This window comes from Musa acuminata, chromosome BXJ1-8 (genome assembly GCF_036884655.1).
Source record: "Musa acuminata AAA Group cultivar baxijiao chromosome BXJ1-8, Cavendish_Baxijiao_AAA, whole genome shotgun sequence".
NCBI classification, from domain to species: Eukaryota; Viridiplantae; Streptophyta; class Magnoliopsida; order Zingiberales; family Musaceae; genus Musa; species Musa acuminata.
In genome coordinates, this window is record NC_088334.1 from 11,959,313 (window position 1) to 11,978,133 (window position 18,821).

At 45.6% G+C, this 18,821-nt stretch overlaps 1 protein-coding gene across 1 annotated transcript; it reads left to right on the forward strand.

Moving 5' to 3' along the window:
- Positions 1-7,397: 7,397 nt before the first annotated feature.
- Positions 7,398-13,986, forward strand: LOC103994430 (mannose-P-dolichol utilization defect 1 protein homolog 2). The gene is made up of 8 exons (XM_009414757.3): positions 7,398-7,641; positions 8,845-8,998; positions 9,124-9,196; positions 9,384-9,450; positions 9,580-9,639; positions 11,595-11,655; positions 12,098-12,139; positions 13,581-13,986. Exons 1-8 carry the CDS (start codon positions 7,489-7,491, stop codon positions 13,682-13,684), a joined length of 714 nt encoding a protein of 237 aa, XP_009413032.2. The 5' UTR covers positions 7,398-7,488; the 3' UTR covers positions 13,685-13,986.
- Positions 13,987-18,821: the final 4,835 nt, after the last annotated feature.

Genomic DNA, 18,821 nt, shown 5'->3' on the forward strand with positions numbered 1-18,821 from the left:
CTTCGAGACGTTGAAGGAATGCCTCATCCGCTTGCCCCGACTCACCTCAATTGAACCGGGCAAGACCCTCGACCTCTACCTAGTGGCCTCGCCACAAGCCGTCAGTTTAGTACTAGTTTGGGAGGTACCACCGATGCAATAGCCGGTGCATTACATTAGCCACGTCCTCGAAGGGCCTAAAATATGCTACCCCCCGATCGAAAGGCTAGCTCTTGCCCTGGTCCTGATGGCCCGGAAGTTGTGGCCCTACTTCCAAGCTCATACAATCAGCGAATTCGACATCCAGTACTCCCCCAGGATCGTCGATAAAGCTCAGGTGCTAACCGATTTCATTTCTGAGCTGACACCTGAGGACTAGGCTGTAGGAAGGCAAAGTGGCCGGGGCACGTGGACGTTGCACGTAGATGGCTCTTCCACTTCTGAGGGGGTCAGGGTCGGTTTCGTCCTCAGAGGTCGGTCGGGAGAGGCCTATGAAAGATCTCTCCAATTAAAGTTCCGGGCCACATCAACGGGGCGCTACTCCACGGTCTGCGTCTTGCTCTGGAGTTACATATGGGCGACCTTGAAGTCTTTAGTGACTCCCAACTAGTAACAGGGCACATCAACGGGAGCTACGAAGCCCGAGACCCCACAATGATATCATACCTGATGGAGGTAAAGCGGCTCGCATGCTATTTCGACCACTTTTCAATCACCAGAATACCTCGGGCGTAGAACGAGCGGGTCGGCGCGCTAGCCAAATCAGCCTCCACCTGCTCCCCTGAGTTGGTCCCGGCCACTAAGTCCATGGCAGTCCCGACCATACAGACTCATGAGGTCGCCGAAACAAATCTACCTCCGAATTGGATAGAAGAGATCCTCCGCTACAAGGCGGGTGGGAAAGAGCCCAATGATCCCGCGGCTGCAAGACGGCTGAGGCGAGCTCAAGCGTGGTACTGCATCATCGGCGGAAGATTGTACCGAAGGGCATTCTCTCAACCCCTCCTGCGCTGCCTCGCACCGTCGAAGGCTAAAGCCGTCCTCGCCGAGCTCCATGAGGGAATATGTGGGGAGCATGTTGGGGGGCGGACCTTGGCCTTTAAGACCCTTCGGCAGGAGTACTACTGGCCGACAGTGCACCAGGACGCCATGACGTACACACAACAGTGCCCGCAATGTCAGTAGCACGCCCGACTGCCACACCAGCCGACAGTCCCCCTGACCCCCATTGATGTGGCTTGGCCCTTTGCCCAATGGGGGCTCGATCTCCTCGGGCCTTTCACTTCGACGTCGGGCCAGCGATGTTTCCTCATTGTTGAGGTCGACTACTTCATGAAGTGGGTCAAGGCTGAACCCTTGGCCTCCATCACCGAGAGGCACATTCAGAACTTCACATGGAGGAACATTATCACCTGGTTCGGGATCCCAAGGGCTATCATCGCCGACAACGGGACCCAGTTCAACAATAATAAGTTCAAGGCATACTGCCAGTCCTATGGGATTCAGTTGAAGTTCAACTCGGTCAGACCAAGGTGATGAACCAAGCAATAATTGAAGGTCTCAGAAGAGAATCTCACGCACGCGCGGGGCCTAGGTGGATGAGCTCCCCAGCGTCCTATAGGCGATGTGAACTGTTGGGAAATCATGGGGGCAACATCACATGCACAACGGAAGAACAAGAAAACAAAATCCTCGATTCCCAAAAAGATGTTCGTCGTCGTGCGAAGATTGGTGCGCAAAATCCGCGAAACTTAAAACTGCGTATAGAGTAGATTGTGTTACCTAGGGAGATCGTATATCCCTGTTTCCTTGCAGATCCTTAGGAGAGGGTGAAGGAGGTCAAGCGTCCTCCTCTCTAGCGGTGATCCACACAGGAGGGTTGCGATGACGCTCCTCAAAACTCCAGGCCTGCTCTGAGGTGGAGAGGGAGAGGAGAATAGGAAAGGCAAGCAAAGGCTCTAGCCTATGAGGCTCTGAATCCCTCCTATTTATAGAGATCCCCTATCAAACCCTAATGGGTCCTCCCCTAGTGGGTATTGGATCTGCATCCAATAAGACAAGGGCTCCGTCGGATATCTCATATCCAAACCTCTACTCATCGCAATGCCTACCATATGTGTGTGATCCTCTAGGCCCAATATCGAGCTGGCCGTGAGTCATACCTGTCAGAACTCCTTCTAACTCAGTAAATTATTATCTCTGTAATAATTCACTCGACTCATCGACTACGGACGTACTAGGCCACTACGCCGTAGTCCCCAGACGATACAGGGGAATCCAATCCATTGGACCTGTCTGTCCTCAGTTACCGTGTACCTATAATCCCTCATCCATCTAATATCCCAGAGACCGTATATCGAGCATGGTGTTGTCAGACCCATACGGTTTCTACTCGAGTCTCGCTCTAATCGGATTCTCCCGGAGAACTCTTTCTCTCTCAACCCGAATGACCCTGGCTAGGGATTTGTCTGAGCAAGAACACATGGGATATTCCTCTCATGACGCCGAGAGTGGATGATCATCTATCGACACTCAATATTCCTCATAAGGTCGACTACCACTCCTAATGACCAGCTATACTAGATCTGGGACAGCCAAACCTATAAGTCTGGTATCAAAGAGTGGAGCACTCATACAGGACATCCTTGGTGTCTCAAGTCTAAGGACCAAATACACCACTAGGACTACGGAATCACTGTCTGACAATAAGGCATCATCAACCATCCAACATTCCGTAAGCGGATCAATCAGTGAACTCATTCTCCAATGAGCACTTGTACTGTCTCCCTAGTGTCCCTACATGAGCAGCTATGAGACCAGCAGCATCCATCATATGGACGGGTATACATCACACCAGTCTATCCGGTTATCACGATGTCCCTCTTGAGTAACCTATGACCGGGATTATTTAGGATATGTGTTTAAAGATGAATCGATCTCATTATCGTGATCTCATCACGATCCGATTCTCATTGCACAAATCCAAGGACATCACAATATATATATATGCACATATGCAATAGTTATAAAGTGATATACGCCAAAATATAATAAGCAAAATGATTCTGTATCAAGTCACATGTGCCATCACTCACGTGATTGGCTTGCTGGGCACCTATGACTAGCATGAACAACCCCCAAAGCCGCCTCAGGAGAGTCCCCGTTCAGCCTAGCGTACGGGACTAAAGCGGTTCTTCTGCCCGAGATGGTATTCCCAACCTTGCGCACCTCCCACTATGAGCGAAGGCACTCAGAGGAGGGCCTGCGGGCCAACTTGGACCTCCTCGAGGAGAGAAGAGCCGAGGCACACCTACGCACCCTGGCATACAAGAAAGCGACTGCTCGGATGTATAACCGAAGAGTTTGTCCGCGGCTGATTCAAGTCAGAGACATCATCCTCCGAAAAGCAGAAGTGAGCAATCCAGCCCAAGCAAGGGGAAAACTCGCACCCAATTGGGAAGGCCCCTACCGAGTCTACGACATGATGTAAGAAGGCACCTACCGACTTGAAACAATGGAGGGAAGCCCCCTCCCGAGGACGTGGAATGTCGTGAACCTGAAGAAATTCTACCCTTGAGGGGGGAGGAGTTGATTAGGATGCAATAAAGGTATAGAGAACTCGCACATACGTGGTCAGAGGAGAAGAATAAGCCAGGGTTCCCAAAATGAAATCGCTTCTTGATTGCAAAGTATGTACATATAGTGGTCGGGCGACCCGCCTCCGAGCCCGACCGGACAAAAGGAAAACGAAGGAAAGACAAAACAAAAACAAGGGAAGGTAGCCCCTAGCCCGAAGGAGGAGTTGGTGGCCCGTCATCAAAAGGCACATTCGCCGGCATGTCGACATTCTGGTCCGTAGGGTCTTCGGCAAATGGGTCCAGTTCCAGGTCCAGGTTCGGGAACTTCACCCAGAAATGAGCACAGGCCACCCGGAACCCGTACTCGTACGTGACCCGGCCTAACCTCACCAGGTCGTGCTCGAATGATCATGGACCACAACCTAATGTAATTAGATCCGAGCCAATAGGTCTGATCACTCACATCAAGATCTATGTATGTAATGATACATCTTCATGCCCTATGACCGTCCATCTCATCCTCGTCGGTTCCGTCAACATCTCGATGCATCTCCATGTATCGCAATCGTCCGTCTTGTGGGTCCCGCTATTGCATCCACGCTCCCGCTGCACCTCATCATGTGATTACAACTTAATCATTAGGCATGCAGGCCCGACAATAAATGAGAAATTTAATAAAGGCTCGCAGGCCCCAGTAATAATAATCACAAGTACACACATCGCACGGTCCATGATCATCCGTCCACACATCATACATCACATGTATAAATTATTATCATGCAGGACTACTAGATAAAAATAAAAATAATAATCAACAAAGCCTTTTAATTAATTAATATTTTTTGAAATCAAGGACATGTAGGGAATTTCTGAATTTCTAGGGGTATTTTTATAATTTGGACAAAAGACAGAAACTGGAATTTCTCAAATTCACAAGGGCAAAACTATCTTTTTGCCCAAGTATGCCCTAATGCCATACTCCCCTTTGTTGCTGTTGCCGCCGCCGCCCCCCAGCTGGCGGCGACCTGTGCGGCGGGGGCAAGGGCGCCGCCCCTGCAGGTGGGCGCCCCCGTGGGTTGGCGCCCCTGCGAGTGGCGTTGCCCCCGCGAGCGTTGTGCCCGCGGGTGTAGTGCCCCACCGGGCGGCCACCCCTGTGGGGTGGTTTGCCCACAGGAGCAACAACCGTAGGCACCGTTGCCCTACGACGCCTCAGTCCGCGGGCGCTGCGGCTGCAGGCGCCTCGCCCCGCGGGTCCAGCACTCGCAGGTGTCAACTGTGCCCGCACGCAGGTGGCCACCTTGCCTGCAGCCCTGCCTACCGGCGTCACTGTAGGCAGCGACCGCGGGTGGGGCTACGCTGCATGCACACAGATCGAAGCCAATGGAAGAACAAGAAAAACAAAATCCCTTATTCCCAAAGAGATGTTCGTCGTCGTGCAAAGATTGGTGCGCAAAATCTGCGAAACTTAAAACTGCGTATATAGTAGATTGTATTACCTAAGAAGATCGTATATCCCTATTTCCTTGCAGATCTTTAGGAGGGTAAAGGAGGTTAAGCGTCCTCCTCTCTAGCGGTCCTCCTCTCTAATAGTGATCCACATAGCTCCTCTCTAGCGGCTCCTCTCTAGCAGTGATCCACACAGCAGGGCTACGACGACGCTCCTCAAAACTCCAGGCCTGCTCTAAGGTGGAGAAGGGGAGGAGAATAGGAGAGGCAAGCAAAGGCTCTAGCCTATGAAGCTCTGAATCCCTCCTATTTATAGAGGCACCTTATCAAAACCTAATTGATCCTCCTCTAGTCGGTATTCGATCTGCATCCAATTATCCAAGCCTTTTAGATTAGTAGATCTCTATCTAATAATCTCTCATGGGCTCTTATTGGATCTCGTCTATAGGATCCAATAATTCAGGGGCTTCTTGGATATCTAATAAGATAGGGGCTCTGGTAGATATCTCATATTTGAACCTCTACTCATCGCAATGCCTACCACATGTGTGTAACCCTCTAGGCCCAATATCGAGCTGGCCGTGAGTCATATCTGTCAGAACTCCTTCTAACTTAGTGAATTATTATCTCTGTAATAGTTCACTCGACTCATCAACTACGAACGTACTAGGCCATTATGCCGTAGTCCCCAAACGATACAGGGGAATCCAATCCATTGGACCTGTCTGTCCTCAGTTACCGTGTACCTATAATCCCTCATCCATCTAATATCCCAGAGATCGTATATCGAGCATGGTGTTGTCAGACCCATACGGTTTCTACTCGAGTCTCGCTCTAATCGGATTCTCCCGGAGAACTCTTTCTCTCTCAACCCGAATGACCCTGGCCAGGGATTTGTCTGAGCAAGAACACATGGGATATTCCTCTCATGATGCCGAGAGTGGATGATCCTCTATCGACACTCAATATTCCTCGTAAGGTCGACTACCACTCCCAATGACCAGCTGTACTAGATCTGGGACATCCAAACTTATAAGTCTAGTATCAAAGAGTGGAGCACTCATACAGGACATCCTTGGTGTCTCAAGTCTAAGGACCAAATACACCACTAGGACTATAGAATCGCTGTCTAACAATAAGGCATCATCAACCATCTAACATTCCAAAAATGAATCAATCAGTGAACTCATTCTCCAATGAGCACTTGTACTGTATCCCTAGTGTCCCCACACATGCAGCTATGAGACTAACTGCATCCATCATATGGATGGGTATACAGCACACCAGTATGTCTGGTTATCATGATGTCCCTCTCAAGTAACCTATGACTGAGATTATTTAGGATCTATGTTTAAAGGTGAATCGGTCTCATTATTATGATCTCATCACAATCCGATTGCTATTGCATGGATCCAAGGACATCACAATATATACATGCATATATGCAATAATCAATATAAAGTGATAAATACCAAAATATAAGCAAAAAGATTTTGTGTCAAGTCACACGTGTCATTATTCACGTGATTGGCTTGCTGGGCACTTATGACTAGTATGAGACACATCCACCATGAGGCGACGTTTGGGCTCCCCGAGGGAAGAGATGATCACAGCATTTAAAACCCATCATGACTCCTTGGATTCCCCCAGATTCTCCAATCTCAAAGCTCCCGCCAAAAGCCACTTGTGGCAAGAGGCCTCCCGCCAGAAGCCGCTCATGACAAGAGATCTCCCACCAGAAGTCGCTCGTGACGAGAGATCTCCCGCCAGAAGCCACTCATGACAGGTCCAATCTTTACCCGAGTCACGCAGCTCAACCCTCGACTTGCGACTCTCCAGTCTCAAACCTGAGCCCAAGATCAGTCCCTCGTCCAACAGGTCCAGTTTTTGTCTGAGTCGCATAGCTCGACCCTTGACTTGTGACTCTCCAGTCTTATACCTGAGCTTGAGATCAGTCACTCGGCCAACAGGTCCGATCTTTACCCGAGTCGCATAGCTCGATCCCCTAACTAATGACTCACCAGTATCATCCTGCTTGGGCCCAGCCACTCGGCCAATAGTTCCAACCTTTCCCAAAGCACAGGGCGCAGCCCACCGAGCTGCCCCACGATGAGCTAGCCCGACTTTTGCGAGCAATCAATACATCTACGACACTTCGACCTAGGCGTGCCCCTTGCCCTCTCGCAAGGATTAGGCTCAGGTCTTGCCTACGTGGACAGCGTGGAAAGATTTGGGGTCGTATATCGCAGTCTCCCTCCGTTCATCGTGTGTTGTGCGCTCTTCGCGCTGTATGATTCGTGCAAAATCGATCGGCTCTCTTGGTCCCACAAAAGATACTAGCCCGGATCACTGGACCTGGCGCGAATCTTGTGGCACGGATTGTCGTAGCCAAAGCAAAGGATCTTCGCACACAAAGACGAAGCGGGGCATCGGAAAGAGGGAGAGAGGTAGAGAGAGAGAGAGAGGAGACGACGAACGGGAGACGATGGAGTTGGAGATCTTGGGAATCAACTTTGGGTGCGTGATCGGGGCGCTGCGAGCGTGGGAGTTCCCGGAGAAGGATTGCCTGCTTCCCCTCGTCGCCAAGATCCTCGGCTACTGCATCGTCGCCGCCTCCACCACCGTCAAAGTGCCCCAGGTCTGGTTGGGAATGTCCCTCCGATTTCCGAACCCTGATATTCGTTTCATATAGTCCTTGATCTATTTGATCTCCCACGTCTTGTTTCTTGGATACGATATTGTGAATTCTTACTGGTGCCATTAAGGATCTGGGCTACTTGCGATCTCAATTCTTCTGAGAATGCCCCTCCGATTTCCAAACTCAGATTGCGGTATAATTTGGAGGGAGATCCCTCTTCTTGGTTATTTTACGGGATGGGAAGCGAAAGGAGAAAGGACAAAAGAACTCGAGACCGGGTGAGGTGTTTAGGGTTTGTAGATAGGTTGGGGGTGAGACAACTCATTTTCACATGGATCTTTAGAATTGAATTATGCACAAGTGTTGAGATTTTGGGTTCTTACCAGAGAGTTAGTTGGCTGGGGAGACGTTTCATGGAATATTTGGAGCGGTCACTCTTTGGGATGGCAGCGGATCTGAGCCCGTCGATCAAATGGTCATGGCAAGGCCGTGAGTTCTTCACACATGGAGCAGTAGGAAGTGGGCTCTACTTTCACCCTTGTGCCAGGACAAAGAGTGACCTGTAATGGTCAAACATTTCAAGCATACTAGTTCATGGACATTATATGAAAATGTGTTTTTTTTTGTCTGAAAGCGTAACAAGATGTTAAGCGACACCATATTAAGCCGAGACATCTTAATATTTTTCGCTTTTTGTAGTCCATCAGCAGCTTTGATGTCCTGACTTACTCAACTATCTCATTGGTCTTCTGATCTTTGAATCTACAAGTGTTATGTTAACGGCATTCTTCTTAATTGTTTATTACCTTTTGTTTGGTAATTGGTAGTAGTTGCATTCTTTATTTTCTGAATGACTCTTGGCATGGTCAATCTAGAATTCTCTGTGCAAGATCGGAAGGATCCAAAACATCATTGTTCTTGTGAAATATATGCAGTTGCCTGCAGATAAGTACCAGGAGAAGGTTCCACATGTACATATTATCTCTAGAATTTAACTTATATTAATATGATCACGTATGTGATTTTGGCTGACTTCAGTATTCTTCTTTTGATCTCTTATTGCCATTTACCTCCAGTTGTTGCAAAGTAGCTTTTTCATTGGAGGCTTTGTTTATTTCTTTACTGTTATGACCTGTGAGCATCTGTGCATATTCTGTTAGTTTGTTATTAATCCCTTTTATTAATGCTTCTTTCCATTTACAGATACTTAAAATTTTGAAAAATAGCAGCGTCAGGGGACTTAGTGTTGTGGCCTTTGAGTTAGAAGCTGTTGGTTACACAATTGCTTTGGCATATTGTATTCACAAGGGGCTTTCCTTTTCAGCTTATGGAGAATTACTTTTTCTCTTAATTCAAGGTACATATGCTTCATTATCCAAGGGATGTTTTGCTAAAAACCATGCAATTCTCTTATTTTATTCAAATTTAGTATCTGCATCATTTCGTTATGGTTGTTCATGAATTTTATGGTTTCCCTTGCAGCCATAATTTTAGTTGCAATTATCTACTACTATTCCCAGCCAGTGGGAGGTAAAGCCTGGATAAAGCCTCTGCTGTATCCTGCATATAATTAGACAACTATGTCATTCAATGTTTTGTGAAATAGCTGCCTGGTATGTCGGGTTAAATTTGAATGCTGACTAATCCTTTATAAGGAATTGTCAGAGGCCTTTTGAATTTCCACATCTTCTTTGTGATTCATGATGTGCTGATTTGTTTTTCCTCAAGCAATGGTCTATTAGATATTGTGCTGTAGCACCAACTGTTTTAGCTGGCCAGATTGACCCATTACTTTTTGAAGCCCTATATGTAAGTAGGAACCAGTTCTACCATTTAGTTACATTAAATGTTATTTTATGGGTTTTATATTTTAATTTATTTAGGATTACATTTGTATTTCATATGCTCTTACTGCTGCTGACTTTCATTTTTTTACAGGCTTCTCAACATGCGATTTTTTTCTTTGCAAGAGTACCACAAATATGGGAGAACTATAAAGTAAGTAAACATTTTCGTAAGGTTTGAACTTTAAGCTCTAATTTCTGATGTTCAATCAACATATCCTCCTGTCTATGATAAACATTAGTTCTCTTTTCCTTATAGCAAAACATTAAAAATAAATACAGTGCGTGGTCTGACTAAAGAAGTTAGGCAATAGATCTTCAGAACAAGACCATCTTTAAGGCTTTGTGATAATTTTTGTATAGTGGATATTGCATTAAGTAGGACATCCTTTAGTTTCGAGCTGGTACACATCTTGGACAGATGATTTGTGGATTAGTAGTTGTCATACTTGAGGAATATCCTTATGTCCATACAAGAAATTGGACTTCTATATTGTGCTAGCTTTAGTTGTGCTACTTAAGTATATTGTACTGTATATACAGACCTAACACATTATGATCCATTAGAAGGTGGTATGTATTTCATCAGCACATGTGACGATGTTGTATCTCCAGAAGCACTCCGATAGCAGCAGATAGATATAGGAGGAGGAGGATGACGAGGAGATAGAAAGAAAAAGGGGAAAAGTGAGAACAAATAAAGAAGGGATTTATCTATAACTCCCGGATGATTAAGAGATCTGAACTAACACGAAAACCCATAAATAACAACAAAAATCCCTTTTAGGGGCCAGTGCTTTGCTGATAAAAGTTGTCGATATCAGGGGTACAGTTCTGATGCATTGTCATAAAATTGCAACATGACCAGGGAAGCAATTTATATATGTGGTATATAAAAAACACTTGAATTTTTTATTGGTGCCTCCTATCTCATAATTTTTTTTCTATTTCTTGGAGCAACTTTGTCATTCTTCTTAATTCCGTTGGAATATGATTTGCATATTTTTAACTAATTTTGTATGCCTAGTCTCTGAAAAGAATATGATTTCCTAATACCAAGGCCCGCCCTCAATGTATTTTATGGATACCACCAAAAATCCACCGAGAATAAGATATTATGCACTAAAATAAAGATATTGGTCTTGAGGCTTGAAACATGTCCTCAAAGTTTTTTGATAGTAGAGCTTTTAGTGACTAATACTGCCTTATCGCATTTAGCTAATCTATTGAGACTGGTTGCTGCACATAGTGCTTGGCGTCTTTCAACATGCATGTTTGCAAGTATCTGTCAATCATTCATCCATATTATTTTATTTGGGAGCAGGAAGATTTTGCTTTTTTTGGTATTCAGTCTGCTGATCATGGTGTTGAATATTAGTTGGATGGGTCCTTTCCCCCTTTCTGCATCAAGCATGTCAAATCTGGCCGTATGCTCTGTGTTCTTTATTGACTATGTTCAACAAATCTGAGCTAGTATTTTTTTCTTAAATCTGCAATAAATTCTTTACATGCCTGCATTATTATTATTATTTCTTTCTTTTCTTTCAACTGTTGCACAATTGTACACCAATGCTTCCTCTGGCTTACTTTTTCCTTACTCCATATTTTATTGTTTTTAGAGTATAAACTCTTGCACATGCCTGTACGATTTTTGTTTTCTTTTCTTTCTTTAAATTTGTCACACAAGTGCACACCGATGCTTCATCTGATAGACTTTCGTTTATACTCCATATTTTCTTGTTTTAAGAGTATCCATCAGTATAATCACGTTTCTTGTGTTGTATGCTACCACAGTTTTTTAAGTTTATTTTTTCTCTATTGCAAAATTTGTTTGGTTTCCTTAGCAAGAAATAGGCTCCAGTGCAAGATCATTGTCATTTCTGTCCTCTGTTATTACTCTGTGGTTTAAGTTTATATACTAGTCTTTCTTAAAGTTCATTCATAAATTATGAGAGAACAGGACAAAAAAATCCCAGGTTACTGCCAATATTCTTTAGCTCATTATGAACTTATATTGTAAACTTTAATCAAAACATGTTCAATTTAGGTTTCATTTATTCTTTATAAAATGAATGTGTCTTTTTTATGATCCGTGTCACATGTGTGCAGAACAAGAGTACTGGGGAATTGAGCTTCTTGACATGTTTTATGAACTTTTGTGGCTCTATTGGTAAGTCCCAGCACATAGTTCTTAACAAGAGATTAATGAGTTTGTGTCACTCATTTTCATCCCTAAAGCACTCCCTGAGCTTCAGCTTTCTTGATTTTACAATATTGCGGTGACTGACAATGACATCTTTCTTTTGTTTTCTAGGATAAACTAATTTTGACTGTTCTAATTACCAATGAAATTTCCTTATACCAACTTTTAACCATGTTTCAATCTTTCTTTTTCTTGCATATCCACTGGTAATATGTTGCTTACAGTATCTAATATCTTCTGAAGTTCTATTGGTTATTTTTTGGTTAAGAACCTTTACCGGATAGGTCATGGATTATTATAATATGCTTAAACTGCTGAGAATAGGTTATTGTTTTTTTCTGCAACTGTTGCTGCTTTATTCTTCCGGTTTTGATGACTTATGTGAACCTTCTATTTCTTTTCTTTGCAGTGAGAGTCTTTACTAGCATTCAGGAAAATGCTCCACTTAGTGGTATCCTTCAACTTGCAAACATAATTAGTTAATACTCTGATTTCATATGCTTAGTTTCATAAAATTGTTTAGTGCTGCACTAGTTGCCTAAGAACTCTCACATCCATTTTTCTTTTTTCTTTTCCTGATATTTGAGCTGCAGCTTCAGTTTAATAGAAATTTCATGACTGTTCCCTTCATGCAATTTTTATGATACTCTAAATTGCTCTCTTTTGTTTATGACTTTCCACAGCAATTGTTTTGATGCAGTTTTATGTATACTTGGGTTCTCTCCTATTTAATTAAAAAAGATCTCTTGTAGTGTCCGCACATTGCTAACCAAACACTGTACATATATCTCACAAGAATAACCATAACAAATAGGCACCATAAACAGATGCAAGGTCTTAATGAGTTTCTGTCATAAATTCACAATAACTATTATACTTATGTTGAATTTTTAAAAGTTTCCAATTGGAATGAGTAAGAACAGTAACTAAATTCTTGCTCTTTTGCTTACATGACTCTTGCCTAAAATGGAGGCCTTTTTGCCTTTTGACCCATATTTTTAAGAATAGCGATGATTCTGACTTGACCTCTCCTGTCTCTTCCAATACTTATAAGAAGCTAAAGTTTCACCTTCTGTTTTCTCTTTCTTATACATCCTTGCACAATAACAAACTGGAGCTCAATATCTCTTCAATCTCCTAACTGCCCTGGAAAAAACAGAAAAAGAACCAAAAGAGATGGGAAAACATGTACACTGGAAGGTTGTGTAACAAAGGTTACTACTCCTGTGCTTAATATAGATTTAAGTTGCATCTCAAGTCGAGCAGCAAGATGGCAGGAATATCAAGACCATTGCTTAAAAGAACTGCTTAAAGCAAGTATCTTCAACCACTTTCAAATGCTGATATTCTAAATCCTTGATAACCGGTTGGTATTATGACTGAATCTTGTTATCATCTGAATGCTTTCTTTACTAATTATATACCTATATATCTATGAATTACATAAATAGTTCTTGAGAAAGTATTGCCAAAGAAGCATGATTTTTCTCTAACACTGCTGTGTGCCAACATGCCAACATGGATCACAGTGTTGGCTGGCACACACTAACAATTTGAAAAGGGTATAGCAGGACATGCTTCACACGGTATAAATTCTTGCGCAATGCTACCTTTCACATATTACAACTTCCTGAAATGTCAAGAGATTATTAATCTTAATAGTTTTTCTGCCTATTTATCTTGTCCTTATCTTTTCCATTGAATGTGCAAACTACATACAAGATTGGTTAATTGTTTTGCCATCCTAAGATGTAATTATGTATGTTTATGTGCCATGCATCTTGCTACCAATTTAAGCAAGTCTATGACAAGAAAAATATTCAAACATCATATTCATAGTATACTTGCTTTGACGAATGAGCTGCCTCAGTTTGCCCTTAATTCATGCCAAGTGATTATGGGTTCGGTCATTGGTATTGCGACGAATGGCACCATCTTGAGTCAAATACTCGTGTACCAAAAACCAGATGCAAAGAAAGAGAAGAAAGTACAGTAAACTACGCCATTTTCATCCAAAGATTTGCTGCAACTTGTTACAAGATTACTTGTCAATGGAGCACTGGGAAGTCTTACCTGTTTCACTTTTCAAGACTATGAAAATGCAACTTGTACAATATTTATCCCTTGACCGAAGGCATTTCTTCTTGTAAGGCGACATATTTATAATCTGTACGAAATGCTTTCTGCTATACTGCTCAACAGTTTACATTTTAGATTGAGTTGTAAGTTATAATCATGGTCCTCATTTACATATGACGGGAAGGAAACATTTGATTCAATTATAGCCAGTTTTATCAACGCCTTGATTGCCAATTAACTGTTGTCTCTTATTTCTAGAATATTTTTTTTAAATAACTTAATATTCATTCTTGTATTATTATGCCAGAGCTTTCTTATCGGCTTCACGAATTGTGACCAACCGAACCACCAACCCCATTTGCACATACGCGTTTAATGTACGTCTTTGATTTGCATCTTTTTCCTGTTAATCAGTGCGTCATTCTTGTTTACATGTTTCTTAGCATTTGCATTAGAAATCCTGGAGATGCTTTATTCCGTGACATTCGTATTGGTAGGATATCGGGACGGTGACAGAGAAGTTAGAATGTGAGCATAAGGTGTGGATGCCGAAGCTGTGGTGCAAGCAAATCATATACGATGTACATAGAGAGAGAGATTGTTACGATGAATCGGTCCGACCCCGACTGCTTTATCTTCTCTCCTCTTGATTTATCCATATATATACGAATGGTCATTTCTTCTTTTGAAATCGAGATAGACAGACGCCAGCATGGTGGAACTCATCAGCCCGAAAGATGAGGTAATCTCAGTTCTATTTTGTTTTTTTCCTTGTGGGCTCAGCTGGGATTGGGATATAACCTTGTGATATCTATCGATTCTCCTGTCAGTGTGGATTGAAATGGGCTTCGATAGGACTTATTGGATGTGGGTCTATGGATTTGGGTTGTGATTCAGTGACGAGCCAAGCTGCAGCTGCATTGATCCAAGGCGGACAGGACAGGTATAATGTCACCATATAACAAGATTGAGCTTACGGTGATTGTGGTTTTAGCCTCCCGGTGGTCGGGATGTCTGTTTGCTGGCGATGCGAAGATGTCGATGCTGGTGCTCCTCTACGCGGTTGCAGCAGCGACAAGACTTTTGTTTATGGTATGACTCGATTGAAATGTTCTGCCTCTTCTTCTTCTTCTTCTTCTTCTTCTCTGGATTTCGTTTTTTTGGGACGCGACTTGATCCGTCTGAAACCTATATGCGATCGAAGAGAAGCCGTCACGAGGGACAAGGCCACATGTGACACCGTATTGCAACGATCAAACTAAATATGCTATCAGCATCCGCAAGCAAATGTAACACAATCGGACGATACGGAGTTGCCACCCAAGCAAAAGTTGCGAGGTGAAAGGAGGAGGAGGAGCAGCAGCAGCAGCAGCATCAGCATCAGAGGAGTGACGGTGATCGCATCCTGCTCACAGCGTGCCTCGGGATGCATCTCATCAAAGGAGAACATTGGGTTCCGCTTTAGGGAAGCAAGACAAGGAGCCTTTCCATGTGGATTGTTAGCTGCACTCAGCCATCGCTCGTCCTTGGAGAAAAAGAGGAGCGAGGGTTTCACTCCTCCATCACCCGAGATGACTGACTCCAACCCATAATATCCACCGAGGAGCAGACAGTGCCACCCTGAATCGTCCTCTCCATGTCCATGTCGAGGAACACTTGCTATTCCGAAAGAAAAAATACACGTGGTCTCACCTGCTATAGTTCCCATCAGTGTCGGAGTCTTACCTTCATCACCAGATCGACAGGAAGCGCAAAAAAATTATTGCAAAAACAACTTCTCGTCGTTGGGCTCCAAGTGTTCTCATGTTTAATATTTTATGTTGGATCTCAGTATTTATTAAATAAACGGGACACTTTCTTTTTCATCACCTGTATTGAATTTATTATTCTCCCATATCCAGGATATATTTTGACCAGTAAAATCTTATCGAACATGTTTTTATTTATATTTATCATCTCGGACGAATGATCAAAATGCTTCCATCCATCCATTAGATTAATTATTTGATTTAAATCTTCCATTCCACTTAAATGTATGTGCATTCGGTTTGCACATGAATATGATTCAGTCTGGACCGGACCCTATATAAATTGGGTCGTGGCGCTCCCAACAATGTCTCTCCTCTCCATAGCTTAAGTATGTTGATAAGTAAAAAAAATCAAACATTGAATATTCAATGTGTTTGCATGTACCTATTTACCCCCTTTTATGGTATGCACTTGGGGTTGTTATGTTCGTTCATTATATATCGTATAGTAACGAGAATGTGAAGTTCAATCAATACTGTCATCAGCCTACGTACTACATGACTCTTCTCCGTGTAGCATTCATTAGACGTAACCAACTAGCTTCACTTTCTAGTCAGTCAATGCGATGCGACCAAATGGGTTTGACATATCAATCAAGTAACTACCAACATGTCAACTCCGTCGAGCCACCATGTGGAGCTAACGTGTTAACAGTACCATTTTTCCATGATAATATATATATATATATATATATATATATTTGGTCGAGATCATAGTTAGGTCAGTTTCCAAACACTTTGGGATAGGCGTGACCAAGCTCGTGTGACAATTGGGTCACAAGTCGGTGGGCTCCAGCACAAATTAGCCCACATGTAAACCTTCTCCAACCACTCACGTCCCCATCCAAACCTAAACCACTTTATTTTCGCAGCTAAGCAAGTTTGGGATGTCCAAAGGTCGGGAGGGTTCGGCGAGAGATCCTATTAATAATATTAACAGAATTTCTCGAAACTTAAGTCAATAATAAAAAAAAAAGTATTTAGAAAATATTAATATGTTGTACTTAAATTGCTGGTGAGAGTTTAAAGAGTGCTCTTAAGTAAAGTGGGCGTTAAATAAGAAATTAATATATATGATGATTGTTGCAAGAAACAACTTAGAGCCGTGGCCTCGGGGCCGACGCGACTCGGTTCGGATCCGAACGACGGGGGATCTTTCCGGGACGGCCTTCGAGTCCGCGGGGTCGGTCTGATGCGGCGGTCCGATCGGGACAGGGTCGCCGTTTCCTCCGGGCAGGGACTCCTCGTCCGCGCGTCCGGCGGGGACCTTCGGCTTCGCACCTGCACAATGGTCGGGTCGGGAAGCACGACCCGACCCCTCCGACGATCAAGTTAGTGGATGCGGAGGGGATTTTTGTATGAAGAAGTGCTCTCTCCCCTTTCGTTTAAAACTCGGGGGTATTTATAAGTAAGTTTAGTGTTACCTGATGTGCCTGCCCGCTAGAGCAAGATTGTACCTCTGATGGCGTCTGACATTGCCGTTGGCGTTGCGTGGAGAACCGAACTGCCGCAGGGTATGGCCGAGCCTCGGTCGTCGTCCTCCTCTGCCCCGGCCAAGCGTGCGGGGTCAGGCAACGATGAAGTCGTTGTCCGAGAGTGGGTGACGTTGGCGCACATCGAGTTGGCATTATTGCCCTCTTCCTCGGGCAGAGTATCATCCAGGCGTGGCTGACGTTGTGGCACGTCATGTCGCCATTATTACCCTCATCATATTCCCCCCCCCCCCTCCGAAAGAAGCTATGCGTCGGCTGTCGCAAAAGGGGGAGTCTGAGGCATGGCTTCAACTTCCAGTACCGCGGTAGTTTCAGGCGACACGAGGTCGAGCACGTCCCGGGCGGCATGAGGCCGAGGAGCACGTCTCGGGTGGGCAGGCTGCACCGAGGAGGTGGTCTCGGGGAGCATGGAGCCGAGGAGCACGACGCAGGCGGGCTGGCCGCGCAGGCGTGTCTCGGGGCCGAGGAGCACGACGCAGGCGAGCTGGCCGCGTAGGTGTGTCTCGGGAACATGGAGCCGAGGAGCACGACGTAGGTGGGCTGGCCACGCAGGCGTGTCTCGGGGAGCATGGGGCCGAGGAGCACGATGCAGGCAGGCTGGCCGCGCAGGTGTGTCCCAGAAAGCATGGGGCCGAGGAGCATGACGCAGGCGGGCTGGCCACGCAGGTGTGTCCCGGAAAGCATGGGGCCGAGGAGCACGACGCAGGCGGGCTGGCCACGCAAGTGTGTCTTGGGAACATGGAGCCGAGGAGCACGACACAGGCGGGCTGGCCGTGCAGGTGTGCCCCGGAAAGCATGGGGCCGAGGAGCACGAAGCAGGCGGGCTGACCGCGCAGGTGTATCTCGGGGAGCATGGGGCCGAGGAGCACGACGCAGGCGGGCAGACCGTGCAAGCATGGTCTCGAGCATCATGCGGCCGAGTAGCATGACGCAAGCGGGTAGACCGCGCAGGCGTGGTCTCGAGCATCAAGCGGCTGAGTAGCACGACACAGGCGGGCAGACCGCGCAGGCATGGTCTCGAGCATCAAGCGGCTGAGTAGCACGACACAGGCGGGCAGACCGCGCAGGCGTGGTCTCGAGCGTCATGTGGCCGAGGGATGAGGTTCGGATGGGAAGGCCGCCCTGAGTGGAGCTCGGTCGTCTACGACCGAGGGAAGTGGCTCGGGCCGAGAGACACAACTCAGGCGGGCAGGCCACGCTGAGGTGGACTCGGGTAGTCCATGGCCGAGGGAAGTGGCTCGGACCGAAGGACAACTCAGGCGGGCAGGCCGCGCTGATGTGGACTCGGGCAAGGGCACTGCTCAAGCCGAGGGACACGGCTCAGGTGGGCAAGCTGCACTGAGGTAGACTCAAGTAGTCTACGGCCGAGCCGTGTAGATTCAGAAGGGTTTAGGCCGGGGCTAACCGTGAGCCGGGAGGTAGTCAGGTAGATACTGAACCTTCGCTCGGAAGAGACTGAGGCAGGGCTTAGATTTCCTTTCACGAGGACTACATCGGATAGCCACCGTGGGTGCTTGGCCTCTCTTATGGAGCCTGCGGTCGGAGGTTGTCCCTTCTCCTCACGGCCGCCCAGGCCTCGGCTGCGATGTACCGGTTAGCCCGCTGGAGCATCTCTGGCACCGTAGTGGGAGGTCGCTCCGCGAGGGACCAGAGGAATCTGGAAGGTCGCAGGCCTATCACAAACGCCTGCACTAACAGAGAGGGGTGAGTGTCCGGCAAGCCCCGAATTTGCATGGCAAAGCAATCCACAAAA